This window comes from Bombina bombina, chromosome 2, assembly GCF_027579735.1.
Source record: "Bombina bombina isolate aBomBom1 chromosome 2, aBomBom1.pri, whole genome shotgun sequence".
Taxonomy (NCBI): Eukaryota; Metazoa; Chordata; class Amphibia; order Anura; family Bombinatoridae; genus Bombina; species Bombina bombina.
In genome coordinates this window covers 975,127,650-975,146,899 of record NC_069500.1, presented here as the reverse complement: position 1 = coordinate 975,146,899, position 19,250 = coordinate 975,127,650, and the positions used below count along the sequence as shown (strand labels likewise).

At 41.5% G+C, this 19,250-nt stretch overlaps 1 protein-coding gene across 1 annotated transcript in view; it reads left to right on the top strand.

Annotated features, from left to right (window-relative positions):
* Nucleotides 1–19,250, top strand: part of LOC128649930 (NACHT, LRR and PYD domains-containing protein 3) — a 156,550-nt gene that overhangs the window by 71,257 nt on the left and 66,043 nt on the right. The window contains exon 3 of the mRNA XM_053703493.1: nucleotides 17,053–18,760. Coding sequence (XP_053559468.1) covers nucleotides 17,053–18,760 — 1,708 coding nt within the window. The remainder of the gene's footprint in view (nucleotides 1–17,052; nucleotides 18,761–19,250) is intronic.

The window sequence follows — 19,250 nt, the reverse complement described above, 5'->3', positions numbered from 1 at the left end:
TATCAGTCTGACCCTGCCCAATGACAGTCCAGCGCCGAAATACCAGGCAATTCTTCTCTGAACAAGAGAAACAACAACCCCAGACGATCGTTTCGGCCTTCTGTGGGCCTCGTCAGTGAGGTGCAGTCGCATCTCTCTAAGGGCATGTGTGCAAGGAGTCCACGTCTGGTTTCCCCTTTTACTCTTAGGGAGACCCAAGAGCAATTTGCATAAATAAAAAGAGAGAGAGAGATGCACTCAGCTGAGACAGAACAAAAGCTGGAAAAACTTCCGTGCCTGTTCATTTTATTATAGTGTGTCACTCAGGGTGCATACTCTTTTAGCACACTATGCCCCTTCACAGAGAAAAAATATCCTGTAGTATATCAGTCTGACCCTGCCCAATGACAGTCCAGCGCCGAAATACCAGGCAATTCTTCTCTGAACAAGAGAAACAACAACCCCAGACGATCGTTTCGGCCTTCTGTGGGCCTCGTCAGTGAGGTGCAGTTGCATCTCTCTAAGGGCATGTGTGCAAGGAGTCCACGTCTGGTTTCCCCTTTTACTCTTAGGGAGACCCAAGAGCAATTTGCATAAATAAAAAGAGAGAGAGAGATGCACTCAGCTGAGACAGAACAAAAGCTGGAAAAACTTCCGTGCCTGTTCATTTTATTATAGTGTGTCACTCAGGGTGCATACTCTTTTAGCACACTATGCCCCTTCACAGAGAAAAAATATCCTGTAGTATATCAGTCTGACCCTGCCCAATGACAGTCCAGCGCCGAAATACCAGGCAATTCTTCTCTGAACAAGAGAAACAACAACCCCAGACGATCGTTTCGGCCTTCTGTGGGCCTCGTCAGTGAGGTGCAGTCGCATCTCTCTAAGGGCATGTGTGCAAGGAGTCCACGTCTGGTTTCCCCTTTTACTCTTAGGGAGACCCAAGAGCAATTTGCATAAATAAAAAGAGAGAGAGAGATGCACTCAGCTGAGACAGAACAAAAGCTGGAAAAACTTCCGTGCCTGTTCATTTTATTATAGTGTGTCACTCAGGGTGCATACTCTTTTAGCACACTATGCCCCTTCACAGAGAAAAAATATCCTGTAGTATATCAGTCTGACCCTGCCCAATGACAGTCCAGCGCCGAAATACCAGGCAATTCTTCTCTGAACAAGAGAAACAACAACCCCAGACGATCGTTTCGGCCTTCTGTGGGCCTCGTCAGTGAGGTGCAGTCGCATCTCTCTAAGGGCATGTGTGCAAGGAGTCCACGTCTGGTTTCCCCTTTTACTCTTAGGGAGACCCAAGAGCAATTTGCATAAATAAAAAGAGAGAGAGAGATGCACTCAGCTGAGACAGAACAAAAGCTGGAAAAACTTCCGTGCCTGTTCATTTTATTATAGTGTGTCACTCAGGGTGCATACTCTTTTAGCACACTATGCCCCTTCACAGAGAAAAAATATCCTGTAGTATATCAGTCTGACCCTGCCCAATGACAGTCCAGCGCCGAAATACCAGGCAATTCTTCTCTGAACAAGAGAAACAACAACCCCAGACGATCGTTTCGGCCTTCTGTGGGCCTCGTCAGTGAGGTGCAGTCGCATCTCTCTAAGGGCATGTGTGCAAGGAGTCCACGTCTGGTTTCCCCTTTTACTCTTAGGGAGACCCAAGAGCAATTTGCATAAATAAAAAGAGAGAGAGAGATGCACTCAGCTGAGACAGAACAAAAGCTGGAAAAACTTCCGTGCCTGTTCATTTTATTATAGTGTGTCACTCAGGGTGCATACTCTTTTAGCACACTATGCCCCTTCACAGAGAAAAAATATCCTGTAGTATATCAGTCTGACCCTGCCCAATGACAGTCCAGCGCCGAAATACCAGGCAATTCTTCTCTGAACAAGAGAAACAACAACCCCAGACGATCGTTTCGGCCTTCTGTGGGCCTCGTCAGTGAGGTGCAGTCGCATCTCTCTAAGGGCATGTGTGCAAGGAGTCCACATCTGGTTTCCCCTTTTACTCTTAGGGAGACCCAAGAGCAATTTGCATAAATAAAAAGAGAGAGAGAGAGAGAGATGCACTCAGCTGAGACAGAACAAAAGCTGGAAAAACTTCCGTGCCTGTTCATTTTATTATAGTGTGTCACTCAGGGTGCATACTCTTTTAGCACACTATGCCCCTTCACAGAGAAAAAATATCCTGTAGTATATCAGTCTGACCCTGCCCAATGATAGTCCAGCGCCGAAATACCAGGCAATTCTTCTCTGAACAAGAGAAACAACAACCCCAGACGATCGTTTCGGCCTTCTGTGGGCCTCGTCAGTGAGGTGCAGTCACATCTCTCTAAGGGCATGTGTGCAAGGAGTCCACGTCTGGTTTCCCCTTTTACTCTTAGGGAGACCCAAGAGCAATTTGCATAAATAAAAAGAGAGAGAGAGATGCACTCAGCTGAGACAGAACAAAAGCTGGAAAAACTTCCGTGCCTGTTCATTTTATTATAGTGTGTCACTCAGGGTGCATACTCTTTTAGCACACTATGCCCCTTCACAGAGAAAAAATATCCTGTAGTATATCAGTCTGACCCTGCCCAATGACAGTCCAGCGCCGAAATACCAGGCAATTCTTCTCTGAACAAGAGAAACAACAACCCCAGACGATCATCCCTATGGGTGATGGGGGAAACCAGACGTGGACTCCTTGCTCAGTGTGCTTAGAGGAATGTGGCTGCACCTCACTGACGAGGCCCATAGGAGGCCGAAACGATCGTCTGGGGTTGTCATGTTCCTTGTTCAGAGGAGAATTGCCTGGTATTTCGGGGCTGGACTGACCTTACTTGGCGGGATCAGACTGATATACTTCAGGAAAGTTTTCTTCTGTGAAAAGCACACTGGTCTAAAAGAGGCTGCTTCCGGGTGGTAAATCGCCATAGAACAAGCCACTGAGCTGTTGTTCGTTCCTGGTAGAGCGCTTCTCTCTTTGTATGCAAATTATTATGACCCTGGGGAAGTCTCCCTATGGGTGATGGGGGAAACCAGACGTGGACTCCTTGCTCAGTGTGCTTAGAGGAATGTGGCTGCACCTCACTGACGAGGCCCATAGGAGGCCGAAACGATCGTCTGGGGTTGTCATGTTCCTTGTTCAGAGGAGAATTGCCTGGTATTTCGGGGCTGGACTGACCTTACTTGGCGGGATCAGACTGATATACTTCAGGAAAGTTTTCTTCTGTGAAAAGCACACTGGTCTAAAAGAGGCTGCTTCCGGGTGGTAAATCGCCATAGAACAAGCCACTGAGCTGTTGTTCGTTCCTGGTAGAGCGCTTCTCTCTTTGTATGCAAATTATTATGACCCTGGGGAAGTCTCTCTATGGGTGATGGGGGAAACCAGACGTGGACTCCTTGCTCAGTGTGCTTAGAGGAATGTGGCTGCACCTCACTGACGAGGCCCATAGGAGGCCGAAACGATCGTCTGGGGTTGTCATGTTCCTTGTTCAGAGGAGAATTGCCTGGTATTTCGGGGCTGGACTGACCTTACTTGGCGGGATCAGACTGATATACTTCAGGAAAGTTTTCTTCTGTGAAAAGCACACTGGTCAAAAAGAGGCTGCTTCCGGGTGGTAAATCGCCATAGAACAAGCCACTGAGCTGTTGTTCGTTCCTGGTAGAGCGCTTCTCTCTTTGTATGCAAATTATTATGACCCTGGGGAAGTCTCCCTATGGGTGATGGGGGAAACCAGACGTGGACTCCTTGCTCAGTGTGCTTAGAGGAATGTGGCTGCACCTCACTGACGAGGCCCATAGGAGGCCGAAACGATCGTCTGGGGTTGTCATGTTCCTTGTTCAGAGGAGAATTGCCTGGTATTTCGGGGCTGGACTGACCTTACTTGGCGGGATCAGACTGATATACTTCAGGAAAGTTTTCTTCTGTGAAAAGCACACTGGTCTAAAAGAGGCTGCTTCCAGGTGGTAAATCGCCATAGAACAAGCCACTGAGCTGTTGTTCGTTCCTGGTAGAGCGCTTCTCTCTTTGTATGCAAATTATTATGACCCTGGGGAAGTCTCCCTATGGGTGATGGGGGAAACCAGACGTGGACTCCTTGCTCAGTGTGCTTAGAGGAATGTGGCTGCACCTCACTGACGAGGCCCATAGGAGGCCGAAACGATCGTCTGGGGTTGTCATGTTCCTTGTTCAGAGGAGAATTGCCTGGTATTTCGGGGCTGGACTGACCTTACTTGGCGGGATCAGACTGATATACTTCAGGAAAGTTTTCTTCTGTGAAAAGCACACTGGTCTAAAAGAGGCTGCTTCCGGGTGGTAAATCGCCATAGAACAAGCCACTGAGCTGTTGTTCGTTCCTGGTAGAGCGCTTCTCTCTTTGTATGCAAATTATTATGACCCTAGGGAAGTCTCCCTATGGGTGATGGGGGAAACCAGACGTGGACTCCTTGCTCAGTGTGCTTAGAGGAATGTGGCTGCACCTCACTGACGAGGCCCATAGGAGGCCGAAACGATCGTCTGGGGTTGTCATGTTCCTTGTTCAGAGGAGAATTGCCTGGTATTTCGGGGCTGGACTGACCTTACTTGGCGGGATCAGACTGATATACTTCAGGAAAGTTTTCTTCTGTGAAAAGCACACTGGTCTAAAAGAGGCTGCTTCCGGGTGGTAAATCGCCATAGAACAAGCCACTGAGCTGTTGTTCGTTCCTGGTAGAGCGCTTCTCTCTTTGTATGCAAATTATTATGACCCTGGGGAAGTCTCCCTATTGGTGATGGGGGAAACCAGACGTGGACTCCTTGCTCAGTGTGCTTAGAGGAATGTGGCTGCACCTCACTGACGAGGCCCATAGGAGGCCGAAACGATCGTCTGGGGTTGTCATGTTCCTTGTTCAGAGGAGAATTGCCTGGTATTTCGGGGCTGGACTGACCTTACTTGGCGGGATCAGACTGATATACTTCAGGAAAGTTTTCTTCTGTGAAAAGCACACTGGTCTAAAAGAGGCTGCTTCCGGGTGGTAAATCGCCATAGAACAAGCCACTGAGCTGTTGTTCGTTCCTGGTAGAGCGCTTCTCTCTTTGTATGTATATATATATATATATATATATATATATATATATAAAATTCAATATGTTTTTAATATATGATTCATGATATACAGTATATGTATATATATTTTTAATATATATTATTGAATATTTCAGTTTTTTATCTAAACTTGCTAATAAGAGTATTATAAGTAATGGCTTAACATAAATCTGTATTATATAGAGATTTTCCCTCTTCGATCATGTGTGGTGTGGAAATTTGCGAAACAAACTATTTATACAAATGTTCTTTTGGAAACAATATTTTCGTATTTTAATATGGAATAAATTAAACAGGTATTTTTTAACAAATAATTTTATTAATATTTTTTAGAAGTGTTTTGTGATTGTTTTTTTACTGTTTTTAATATTATTATAGATTATAATATGATATAAATCAATGTTTGCATCAACAAGTTATAACGTAAGCAGGCTAATAAGTGCTTAAAACAGAGGATTCTTTTGTGGAATTAAATTGTCCCATTCCAAAGAAGTAACTACTTTCACTAATAAAACTCACAATAAAGGGTTAACAAAAATTTCCTTTAAGTAAAGGAGGAGCTGAGGCACAATGTATCTTGACAAAGGCTCCCAGAGAGCCGACACGCGTTGATCAGCACCTGAGCTCCACAGAAAACAGATGAAAAAACAATTGGGAAATTTAACTGCCTGTTTTTCAACTGTTGAAAGATAACTGACAGAGTGCAGAGTGTTCATCCAGCCGCTCCCATAACCGCAATATCGGCTTCACACATTAAGGTAGAGATTACTGTGTGGAGGTGTTGGGATAGGAGCTGGAAACAACAGATTTAAACAGTGCGTGCACTATACAGACCTGAGAAGCTGATTGGTGAGTAAAGGCTCCTGGTAGCCAAACATCAACAGCTTGTGACTGAGTGAATTACTAAACAGTGATATTCAAACTTCAAGTAAAGAACCCTCTGCCTGATCAGAGATGACAGGTATTGTAAAACCGTATCTTTAAGTGACATTAAGAGGCTTGGATTTTATAAAAACATTGCCTAGGAAAAAAAGGGATCCTTTGCTTTATTTCAATATACTGACTAATTTGTGGATACAAAAAACTGAATTAAAACTTGTGTAAAAGGCACAAAAAGGAGAACTATATTGACCAAATTGTTTCAGATTGAATACACGATTTAAGTACATTTGTATTCATTCGCTGTATCTTCTTCTTTGGTATAATTCTCTGTTTTATATGAGGTATTTGAATATAAAAGCTTGCATACTGAGACTATTTGTATCAACTAAGTCAATTATTATTAATTAAATGTATCAACTGAATTAATTGATTTTAAATCTAGTTGTATTTTTTTTTTTTTTTTTTTTTTAATAGTTTTTATTGAGGGACCAACAATACAAATGCAAAATTCAGTTTGCTCAGTATAACAAAAGTCATAAGTTGATACAGAGATGTACAGTACCATACATAACCTCAAATATAACAATTTGATTTAACGATAAAGTTGAAAGAAAGAAAAAACAAAAAAAAAAGATTTCACGCATAATGGTTAGAGAGCAAACACCAAACCTCCCCCTTTTTTTACCTCTGGAATGGCTGCGGCCACTTTTGGGCCCCCATGCACTTAAAGTACCAAGCGGAGGATTTTTGAAAGCTTTAGGCCACTTTTGGGCCTATATTTAACCTTTTCCTTCACACCGCTACCAGGACCTTGGGTAGGTCCAGAAAACTGGTACAAGAATGGAAGGGGTTCACAACTTTTTAACAAAATATGGACTAATAACAGTGGATACGATGATAACTCATAGAAAGCTAGGAAACACATACAAAAAGGTACAATTGGCTCTTCCACGTTAGGGCCCGGAGAGCCTTCTTTATAATAATATATGGACGAACTATGATAATGGATCTACGGGAGGGGCAAAAGCAACAAAACTCTGCTAACAAATTGAATGTGGAGGATAAATAGTCTATCCCTTACCCCATAGTGGGGGGAGGGGGGAAAGGGGAGGGGGGAATGAGGGATGAGGGGGGGCGAATGAAAGACTAGTAATGGAGTCCCCGTTATCAAACTTAATACCTAGTCTGACCTGTATCCTCTGTGTATGCTCTCATTATTCAAATAACATGTATCCTATGCATATTAGCAGTAATCACAAAAATTGTTAACAACATTACAGTTTTGCTCATCCTGGATGGGAATAACTTAAGCTGCAAAGATGCGTCTTACCTGTCAGTAATACATTGCTGTTTACATAGATCTGCATTTCAATATCAGTACAATGGACAACTAGTACAATATGGCGTATAAGCATTTACACATAAACTTTGTTTCCATTATATGGCCGAACAGTGCTTAATATATTGAGAAAGTTAGGCTCTAATAACAAAGGCATTTCCTCTAAGCCAGTGGTTGGTTAATGTCTAATTGCTCTTTTGATCCCAGAATACTTCACCCAAAGACTAGCTCAATTATTGTCTTGTTCTTACTAATAGGCTCACACTGTAAGTCAGACTATTTAGCATGGGGACACTCATTAACATATGTGTTACTAACAATCAAATTACAATAGGATATGCAATATGACTCACAGCACAACCAGATAACAGCACTTCAAGGCAACATGCATCATGAAACTTGCTCACCAAACATATACAACAATCAAGGAAATAACAAATAGGTGCATAGGGGACTTCATGACCCCCACTGTGCCCCATGACACATTAACCCCCATGATACACCCTAGTTTCAAATTGCTCCCCGCTACTTTAAATCTATGCAATAACATCAAAATGTACTATCTCCAACCAAAGTTCTCTATAATGGGTACATGTCCACCTTGGGGGCTCCCTAGGTTTCTTAATAGTAGATGAAATGTACAGTACATTATTAGGTGCAGGACTTCCTTATGTAACCGGTCTAGAAATCAGAAAACGAAAGTACCTCTGAGAGCAACTGCAAACTGTAGAAATCCTAAACAGGTCTATTACACAGGGAGAGAAAGAGAAACATAAAATGCATTTAACTCAGGCTTTTGAAATCAGCGCAATTGGGGAAAATGAAGTGTCGATAGTCAGCAGTGCCGCAAGGGCAATGTTTACCCCACTCCACACACATCAAAGGAGTCTGTTAACATATAAACATTGTAAATAAGCAAGGTAGTAAACCAAATACACCGTTAATAAGTGCAGAGGGGGAGGGGGGAAATGTAGAAATACTAGGATAGCCCTCGCTATAAAACTGATCAAACCTAGAGTCATATATTCATTGTAGTGTCCATACCATTACAATCCCTCGATACTCCGGCTTAGGAGCCGCCATTAGAGTTCCTGCATGTGTAGCTTGGACCAACTATGGGGTAAGAAGTTTGAGGTGAATAAACAGGAGCAGTTCCAGCGTTCATCTGTAAGCAGCACCAGATGTAGTTACCACTACTCTTTTATGGGTCACCACATCTCAGTTGCGCACATGAGCTGTGTTCATCAGCCAATGCCGGAACGTTTTTGAAGTGCAACTGAGAGGCTGCGCTGCCAATATAGGGAATGACAAAAGGAGGCCCATTCGGCAATAGAGGGGAGCATGTCCGGCGATGCGCGAGCTCTGCAATGCTCTGTGGCAGCTGCATCAATATGCGAGGGGCCATAAGATATTTTCCTCCATGTGTGTGAGCCGTTTATAGCGGCAGAGGGGAGCTCCGTCAAGAGGCTTGTACCTGCCGATACCAATGGCGAGAAGCACGCCTGAGGAGCTGTAGGCACTATGTTGCTCTGTGGCTTCTGTGTTACTCTGCACTCCTCTGCAGCGTTGTCGTGACATGTTCTCGCTTCTCAGACTGTTTCAATGAGAGCATCGAGCCTCTCACACAACTTCTGCCCTTAATCCTCTATCAACTCTCTTAGGCCAGTATAGAGTGTCTGGGTCTCCATGTCGGGCAGCCGATCACTGTAGCGTTCATTAGGCATTATATTGTAGCAGCGGTTTAGACGATTATTAAGCGCTTTTAGGAGCTGAAATAGCTATCCCTTCTAGGCGGCCCAATCTATCAAAATGGCGCTCCAGTGTATGGCGGGTAGCTCTGAGGCAGCTAGTCAGCTCAATATTGTACACACTGTCCCCCAATGTTGATCAGTCTGACCTAAGCTTATCACTGTGTTCTTTCCATTTAGGCACAATGCTATTTTTAGGGTTTCTGTCGTTATTAGGGCTATCTTGGAGTCTGTGTACACGGAGCTCCCTGCTCATGCGACCATCTTAGATGCTGGGCAACTCCGCCCCCCCTAGTTGTATTTTTAATTCCCATATAGAATAGTAAGTGAAATTAAGGCACCGATGTCCGAAAAATATAGGAATAATTGTCAGAATTTTAGAGTGTTTAATAAATATTTTGATGTGTTTATAATTTGTGTGAAGATTTTTTATGCTCAAATTTAAATATTCAAAGGTAGCTTTCCAAAAGAACTTCTCTTAAAGTAAACCTCAGGCACATATGATTGGAAGAAGAAGATATTTCTCTATTTTTCCTTGATTTTTTCCTTGATTTTAAAGTGATTTGATTTTGACTTTTAAAAAAACTTTTGATTCAACATAATATATATTTGTAAGTACATATTTAATAGCAGACAGCTCTTTGAGCGCCTACCATAATCTCCCCTCTTTTTAACTTTTGTTACTGGTTACATTTTTTGGAGAGAAGTGTAACATTAGTGGGTGTGCATAGCGCTGCTGGAACCAGGCTCCTAGACAAACTTTGTTGATTGTTTTCTCCAATATGTTGGGATCACTACTAGACCCCTAAAAGAGCAAATTAGACAGCATCTCCTATCATTGGACGAGAAAGAGGCCAAAACCCTAGTGGCGAAAAACTTTAGAACACATGGCAAGGAGAATAACTATTTCTCATTTTTGGGTATTTAACACATCCATAGGTCAGCTAGAGGAGGCAATAGATTAAATATATTATCCAAAAGAGAAGCATACTGGATAATATTACTTAAGACTAGATTCCCAGATGGGATGAACAAAAGGCTAGATTTAGATTTATTTATTAGATAAAACATCTTTCCTTTTTATTATTAGACTAGTTCTAAAGCCCGTATACATGGGCCATTTTTTGCAGTACAGCGGTCCCACCCCTTGCTCTCTCCCCCCTCTCTTTTGCTCTCTCTTCCCCCCTCTCTTTTGCTTTCTTTCCCCCCTCTCTTTTGCTTTCTCTCCCCCCCTCTCCTTTGCTCTCTCTCTCTCCCCCCCTCTTTTGCTCTCTCTCTCCCCTCTTTTGCTCTCTCTCTCCCCTCTTTGGCTCTCTCCCTCCTTTCTTTTGCTCTCTCTCCCCCCTCTTTTGTTCTCTCCCCCATCTTTTGTTCTCTCCCCCCTCTTTTGTTCTCTCCCCCTCTTTGGCTCTCTCTCCCCCCTCTTTGGCTCTCTCTCCCCCCCTCTTTGGCTCTCTCTCCCCCCTCTTTGGCTCTCTCTCCCCTCTCTTTGGCTCTCTCCCCTATTTGGCTCTCTCTCCTCTTTGGCTCTCTCCCCCCCTCTTTGGCTCCCCCCCCTTTAACTCTCTTTCCTCTTTGGCTCTCTCTCCTCTTTGGCTCTCTCTCTTCTTTGGCTCTCTTTCCTCCTTGGCTCTCTCTCTCTCCCTCTTTGGCTCTCTCCCCCCCTTTGGCTCTCTCTCTCCCCCCTCTTTGGCTCTCTCCCCCCCCTCTTTGGCTCTCCCCCCCTTTGGCTCTCTCCCCCCTTTGGCTCTCCCCCCCTTTTGGCTCTCTCCCCCCCCCCTCTTTGGCTCTCTCTCCCCCCTCTTTGGCTCTCTCCCCTCTTTTGCTATCTCTCCTCTTTGGCTCTCTTTCCTCTTTGGCTCTCCCCCCCTTTTGCTCTCCCCCCCCCTTTGGCTCTCTCCCTCCCCCTTTGGCTCTCTCCACCCCCTCTTTTGCTCTCCCCCCCCCCCCTCTTTGGCTCTCTCTCCCCCCTCTTTGGCTCTCTCCCCTATTTGGCTCTCTCTCCTCTTTGGCTCTCTCCCCCCCTTTGGCTCCCCCCTCTTTGGTTCTCTCCCCCCCCTTTGGTTCTCTCCCCCCCCTCTTTGGCTCTCTCCCCCCCTCTTTGGCTTTCTCTCCCCCCTCTTTGGCTCTCCTCCCCTCTTTGGCTCTCTCCTCCCCCCTCTTTGGCTCTCTCTCCCCCCTCTTTGTTTCTCTCTCCCCCCTCTTTGGCTCTCTCTCCTCTTTGGCTCTCTTTCCTCTTTGGCTCTCTCTCTCCCCCGTATTTGGCTCTTCCCCCCCCTTTGGCTCTCCCCCCCCTTTGGCTCTCCCCCCCTTTGGCTCTCTCCCCCCCTCTTTGGCTCTCCCCCCCTTGGCTCTTTCCCCCCCTTTGGCTCTCCCCCCCCTTTGGCTCTCTCCCCCCCCCCCCTCTTTGGCTCTCTCCCCCGCATTGATGAATCTCACTCCTTACTCTATCCTCCATATATCCACATATCTATTCACATACATACAGCTTAGCATTCTTAGGGTTAATGGAGGCCTAGTGAGTGTGATTTTACCATAAATATTAGATTGGCTATTTGAGCCTTTATAATGCAAAGCAACACCTAGAATCAATCACCTCTGATGAAGCGCAGGTACGCCAGCGCGAAACATGTCAGGTGTTCCTATCTGTGATTTTCCCTGACTGTGGTTGAAAAAAATCGAACTTTCTAGGCATTTGCTTATTCTTTCTTGTGTACTAATATATATATATATATATATATATATATACACTGTATATACATATATATATATATATATATATATATATATATATATGTCTGGCGTTCCTTCTTGTTTAAGACGTGTTGCACATTTTTTTTAATTTTATTTTATTCTAAGTCCAAAAATCATGTTTTCAATACCGACTGGTAACAGTTATAGAAATATGACAAGATTGGTAAAAGTTATTTATTTATTTATTTATTAGATTTCACAGTAGACTTTTTTAGCTTTTAATTAAAAAATATTCGGCTAGATTACAAGTTTGGCGTTAGGCTTAAAAAGCAGAGTTGGCCGGTCCTAACGCTGCTTTTTAATGCCCGCTGGTATTACGAGTCTTGTAGGTACAGGTGTACCGCTCACTTTTTTGGCCAGACTTGGAAATACCGCAAATCCACTTACGTCAATTGCGTATCCTCTGTTTTCAATGGGACTTTCATAGTGCCGGTTTACGAGTCTGAAATAAAAGTGAGCGGTACACCCTCTCCTGTCAAGACTGGTACCGCATTTAAAAGTCAGTAGTTAGGAGTTTTACACTACAACGCCGTAGCATAAAACTCTTAACTATTAACCCCTAAACCGAGGCCCTACCACATCGCAAACACTAAAATAAAATTTTTAACCCCTAATCTGCCAAACTGGACATCGCCGCCACTATAATAAATATATTAACCCCTAAATCGCCACACTCCCGCATCGCAAACACTAGTTAAATATTATTAACCCCTAATCTGCTGTCCCTAACATCGCTGACACCTACCTACATTTATTAACCCCTAATCTGCCGCCCACAACGTCACCGCCACTATATTAAAGTTATTAACCCCTAAATCTAAGTCTAACCCTAACCCTAACACCCCCTTACTTAAATATAATTTAAATAAATCTAAATAAAATTACTATTATTACCTAAATAATTCCTATTTAAAACTAAATACTTACCTATAAAATAAACCCTAAGCTAGCTACAATATAACTATTAGTTACATTGTAGCTAGCTTAGGGTTTATTTTTATTTTGAAGGCAAGTTTGTATTTATTTTAACTAGGTAGAATAGTAATTAAATAGTAATTAACTATTTAATAACTACCTAGTTAAAATAAAAGGGCCTTTTGCGGGGCATTGCCCGAAAGTAATCAGCTGTTTTACCTGTAAAAAAAAGTACAAATCCGTACAACATTAAAATCCACCACCCACACAACCAACCCTACTCTAAAACCCACCCAATACCCCCTTAAAAAAACCTAATACTAACCCCTTGAAGATCACCTTACCGGGAGAAGTCTTCATCCAACCGGGCCGAAGTCCTCAACGAAGCCGGGAGAAGTCTTCATCCATGCTGGGCGAAGTGGTCCTCAAGACGGGCAGAAGTCTTCATCCAGACGGCATCTTCTATCTTCATCGATCCGGCGCGGAGCGGGTCCATCTTCAAGATATCCGGCGCAGAGCATCCTCTTCCATCGAAGAGGCATAAACAGGGTTTAAGAAGTGTAGGTAGGTTGCGGAAACATTGGGGGTGGCAGATTTGGGGTTAATAAATATAATGTAGGTGTTGGCGATGTTGGGGGCAGCAGATTAGGGGTTCATAAGTATAATGTAGGTGGCGGCGGTGTCCGGAGCTGCAGATTAGGGGTTAATCAATATAATGTAGGTGTTGGCGATGTTGGGGGCGTCAGATTAGGACTTAATAAGTGTAAGATTAGGGGTGTTTAGACTTGGGGTTCATGTTAGGGTGTTAGGTGTAGACATAAATGTATTTTCCCCATAGGAATCAATGGGGCTGCGTTAGGAGCTAAACGCTGCTTTTTTGCAGGTGTTAGGTTTTTTCAGCTGGCTCTCCCCCATTGATTCCTATGGGGAAATCGTGCACGAGCACGTTCATCCAGCTCACCGCTAACGTAAGCTGCGCTGGTATTGAGGTGAGATGTGGAGCAAAATTTTGCTCTACGATCACTTTTTTGCGGTTAATGCCGGGTTTGTAAAAACCCGTAATACCAGCGCTGTCTGTAAGTGAGCGGTGAGCATAAACTGCTCGTTAGCACCACATAGCCTCTAACGCCAAACTCGTATTCTAGCCGATTGTTTTTTAAATGCTGAGTTCAGCAAAGACAAACCCCGTTCTGTAAAGTAGGAATGTCAATTTTTGTTGAATATGTAGCAGCTATATTCTTTAAATTTAGCAAATCTTGTAACAAAGTGCTTTTATAATTTACAGTGTGTGAATTGTTACAGTCCTGTTATTGAAGATACAATAAGTTGTGGCCACTTTTTTATGAGAAAATAATGTCCTACATTATTCTTCTTGATTGAATATGAAGAATTCTTAAAATTATAAAACATGCTGACAATATTGTCCAAATTTGAAAACGTAATATCATCACAAATATTAGAAAGACGGTGATCAAATCATAGTGTTTGGTCATCATAGTATGTTTTATTGGGGTCTGGAACACTCAGCCTGACATGTAGGTTCTTACTGTATCCTTTCCCCATCAGTGTCACAAACTAATATTTGAAATTAAAATGTTATATATTGGTATATGATCAAGTTAGTTCAGTTTGAAGAATGCCCACCAAGCATTTTTTGTTTTATTTTTAATTCCTTTGCATATGAATTTAAGTTGATTTCTATGGACATGTATGTGCAGGTTGGGTTGCTTGCCTTTTAATGTCTGGGCCTATTTCTTTTGCGGTCCCTAAACATAGTTATGGCTGCCATAGTTTTAAAGGACATTAAAATGCTTGGTAGTACCTTGGATACTATTCACCATATTATTGTATTTTGTCCTGCAGCTCTCTTCAGAACTGTTCTCCTTTTTCTTTAAAGGGATAGTAAACACCAAAAATGTTATTGTTTAAAAAGATAGATAATCCCTTTATTTACCATTCCCCAGTCTTGCATTACAAACACTGTTATAGAAATATGCTTTTTACCTCTGTATTTACCTTGTATTTAAGCTTCTGCAGACTGCCTCCTTATCTCAAATCTTTTGACAGACTTGCATTTCAGGCAATTAGTGCAGACTCTTAAATAACTTCACGTGCACGAGCACTGTATTATTTATATGAAACACATGAACTAACGCCCTCTAGATGTGAAAAACTGTCAAATGCATTTAGATGAGAGGCGGCCTTCAAGTGCTTAGAAATTAGCATATGAGCCCACCTAGGTTTAGCTTTCAACTAGGAAGGAATAACAATAGAACAAAGCAAATTTGATGCTAAAAGTAAATTAGAAAGTTGTTTAAAACAGCATGCCCTATCATGAAAGTTTAATTTGGACTTTACTATCCCTTTAACGTGCACAATACAGTGCAGGAGTATGTTTTTCTAGTGGCTCCATTACTCTATATTATTCCTGAGGGCTTTTTTTTGTTTTGTTATGTGACTTTTATATTGTGCAACAACATGTAAAAATATAAAGCATCTTTTAACTGTGCAAGCTGTCAGGCACAGATGTCACAAAGCCAGTAATGTTACTGATCTATGAAAGCGCACAACTTCTGTCACAGGATGCAACAATGGGCCCCAATTATCAAATGCCGTGCGAACAAGGTTCTCAACTTGAGAAGCTGTCTGCATAGCTTTGTGGTGAATAAGAAACTGACCCTGTTCGGCCTGTCAATCACCCTAAGCAAACATGTTCTGATGATCACTGCTTCTTACATTGCGGGAAGCAGGCTCGCATGTGTGAACCTGCTCTACAAGGGCTCAAATCAGCTTACATGGAGCACAAATATATATTTCTTTACCAACTTGCTTCTGTAATTGGTTAAAATAAGAAAATAGTTCTGAAGAGATAAAGGAAGATGAGGAAAAACAATAGCATGGTGGGTAGTAACCCTGCAACTGTGGTTTATTGTCCCTTTGAAACAAGAATTCTTTGTGAAATGCAGTTTTTCAAAATTTTATAACTTGCTTAAAGGGACTGTCTACTTGAACATTGAAGTTGTATAAAATGATAGATAATCCCTTTATTACCCATTTCCCGCTTTTGCATAACCAACACCTCTAGGCCTCTGCAGACTGCCCCTTATCTAAATACTTTCTTTAAGCTTTTTACAATCTTGCAGCCAATTAGTGCTGGTTCTTGTAAACCCGTTATTATTCTCCACAGGAATGAGCACAATGTTATGTATATGGTGCAAATAAACTAGCACTGACTGACTGTAGTGCAGGATTGTAAAAAGCTAAGATAAGGGGAAACCTGCAGGGGTTTAGAAACAGGCAATATTCGAGATTATAAAGTATATTAATATAACAATCTTGGTTATGCAGAGCTGGGGAGTGGGTAGTAAAGGTATTATCTATCTTTTTAAGCAATAAATAATTAAGTAGGTGACCCCTTTAATTAAATTGTCTGACAAGTGTAGTGTACTTCAGAATATGTTCAGTTATATAATATTTTGCCCCAAAATAAAAATTTGCCATTGTCTTCACCATAAAGTCTAGTTCTAGTTCTGGACTAAATGTATACATAGTTTGTCAAATTGAGGAAGTGTGAAGTTGACTAGCCTACAGAAAACTGTTCCTTATTTTAAAAATCCTTGTGATATCTAAAATATTTTTTTTCAATTTCTTATAGAACATATGGGGGCATATGTATCAAGCTCCGAATGGAGCTTGATGCCCCGTGTTTACAGCAGTTATGAAGCAGCGGTCACAAAGACCGCTGCTCCATAACCTGTCCGCCTGCTCTTAGCAGGCGGACAGACATTGCCGGAAATCAACCCGATCGAGTACGATCGGGTTGATTGACACCCCCTGCTGGCGGCCTATTGGCCGCGAGTCTGCAGGGGGCGGCGTTGCACCAGCAGCTCTTGTGAGCTGCTGGTGCAATGCTCAATACGGCGAGCGTATTGTTTGCCGTATTCAGTGAGGTCTGGAGGACCTGATCCGCACTGTCGGATCAGGTCCGACAGACCTTCATAACTAGAGGCCATAGGATTAAGCTTCTTTTCATAAACCCAATCACAATCTGAAAATAAGTTAATGCTTGCATATAAATAATATTAAATAATACATACATATGTATTATTAAAACATTAGATCATATATAGAATGCAAAAAAACCCAAAAAAAGCAATATGGAATCTATTGTAACAAATAGATGTTACCGGTAAATAAAATTATATGTATGTCAGAAAATTAGATAAAATGCTGTAATTTTAATGTTACTGCTTGAGAAATGATACTTACCTTGAACCATTTTAACATTGGAGAAATCTTTTTCATTTTGATTCTTTTTTATTATTTATACAATTATAACATTTTCCTTTTTTTGCAGAATACTTAAAGCTAATTGAGAAACATAAAAATGTTCTTCTTCGTCGGAATGATTGTTTGAAGTATTATAATTGCAGACATGGAGAAAAATTCTATTTTTCAGATCATTTTGTAAATCTTCTCCTTGTTAATGGACATTACAGCCTTGAAATTAAGAAAAATGAATTGCTGACATTTGGTCAGCAACGCATACATCTTCAGAATAAAAAAGGAGAAAAGTTTGACATCAACATTAAACAGCTGTTCCAAAAGCTCAGTGATAGACGAGTTCCTAAGAAAATTCTTGTGAGTGGCGTTGCTGGAATTGGGAAAACAGTCTTTGTCCAAAAAATCCTTTATGATTTTGCCAAAACAAAAGCATTTGACAACTTTGAATTTGCTATAAATTTTACGTTCAGAGACCTCAATTTAATAAGTAAGAGGACTACACTAAGAGAAATCATTCTTAAAAAAAATGGACATTTATCTCAAAGATTGGATGACATTTTTCAAAACAGTGAAAAGCTTCTCCTTATTTTAGATGGTTTTGATGAATTTAAATTCTACAACCAGATAGATTTAGACGACTATGTGTTTGAGCCAGATGAAGAAGCAGAGTTATGTCAAATAGTGGGCAGCTTAATTAAGGGTGAACTCCTGCCGGAAGCCACCATTTTAGTAACCAGCAGACCTACAGTGATTAACCATATCCCAGTTGATTGCATTGAGCGCTTTGTTGTAATTACAGGATTCTCTGTCACTGAGATAGAAGACTATTTCCAAAAGTTTTATGGGAAAATTACAACAGGAAGTGAAACATTTAGGTTTGTTAAGGAGAACCATTTCCTATTCACTTTATGCTACATCCCTGCTTTTTGTTGGATTGTTTGCAGTGTTCTTAAAGAAAATTCTACTTATCATATTGGCCAGCCAAAAACAATGACTGATATATATTGCCATTACCTTGTAGTTCTACTAAAATATCACACACATCAAGCAGTTAGCATTGATAATGATTCTGAAGATTCCTCCACACTTAAAGCGATTATTGGCTTGGGCCAACTTGCATACCAATCACTTTTACAACATGAAACTCTCTTTTATGAGCATGACCTGGAAATGTACCACAAACTGCCAAGCAATATTATAAACAGTTTTCTTGATAAGATGTGTGTCCAGGAACTGGAATATACAGAACACATTCTTTCATTTACCCATTTTACCATTCAGGAATTTTTTGCAGCTTTCTATTATGCACATGAAGCAAATTTAGTGGATGATATTATGGATTTGGAAGTCCAGAGGAGATTGGACATTGGTTCTGGATACTTGGATTTATTTCAGAGGTTCCTTTCAGGATTACTTTCAGCCAGAAACCAGAATATATTATTGAAACACTTGAAACTGAGTGAAAGTCAGAAAACAGAAAGTTATATATCATGGTTGATTAAATCCATTATTAATCACTGTGAAAATGGGTCCTATATTCTTAACCTGCTGCACTGTTTCTTTGAACAGCAGAGGGATTGTTTGGCAAATGGAATAATCCCATCAGTATTACGTCTTAACCTGAGCGACAATATTTTCTCACCAATAGACTGTGATGTGCTAATCTACTTCTTAAGTCTTGTTCACCTAGAAATTGATGAGCTTGACCTGACAGCGACGCATGTAAATGCTGAATACCTAAAGCAGCTTGAACCCTATATTCTTCACTGCAGACGATTATGGTTAGTAATCACATAATGCCTTTTAAATATATTTCTACCAAAACAGGGTCCCCTCTGGTCCCCTCTGGTCCCCTATTGTTTTTTTCTTTGACTCTTATCAGCACTGAGCAGAGAACAAACTTTAGGAATCCGTTGCCAAAAAAAAATCAGATCCACACATCTCATAAGCATGTACATTTGTATTTGTATAAGTTTCTAAATTTGAGGTGTATGTACAGTAAATTAAATGTATTAAATAGTAAATAACTACACCATATTTTAACTAAAATGTGAGTATAACAAAATGTTATTTTGAAGTGATATAATTTTCCAATCCCACCATTAGTGACTGACTCTTGATACAAACAGATCCTAGGGTGAGATCATTTGCAAGTCTTTACAAATAGTGACAGAGCTGAAGCACAGCAACAAAATAATCCTGATCTCCCCGAGAATGAGTAATTATATAGCAATAAACATCCCTCAATGACTGTTTACCCTGTAATGGAAG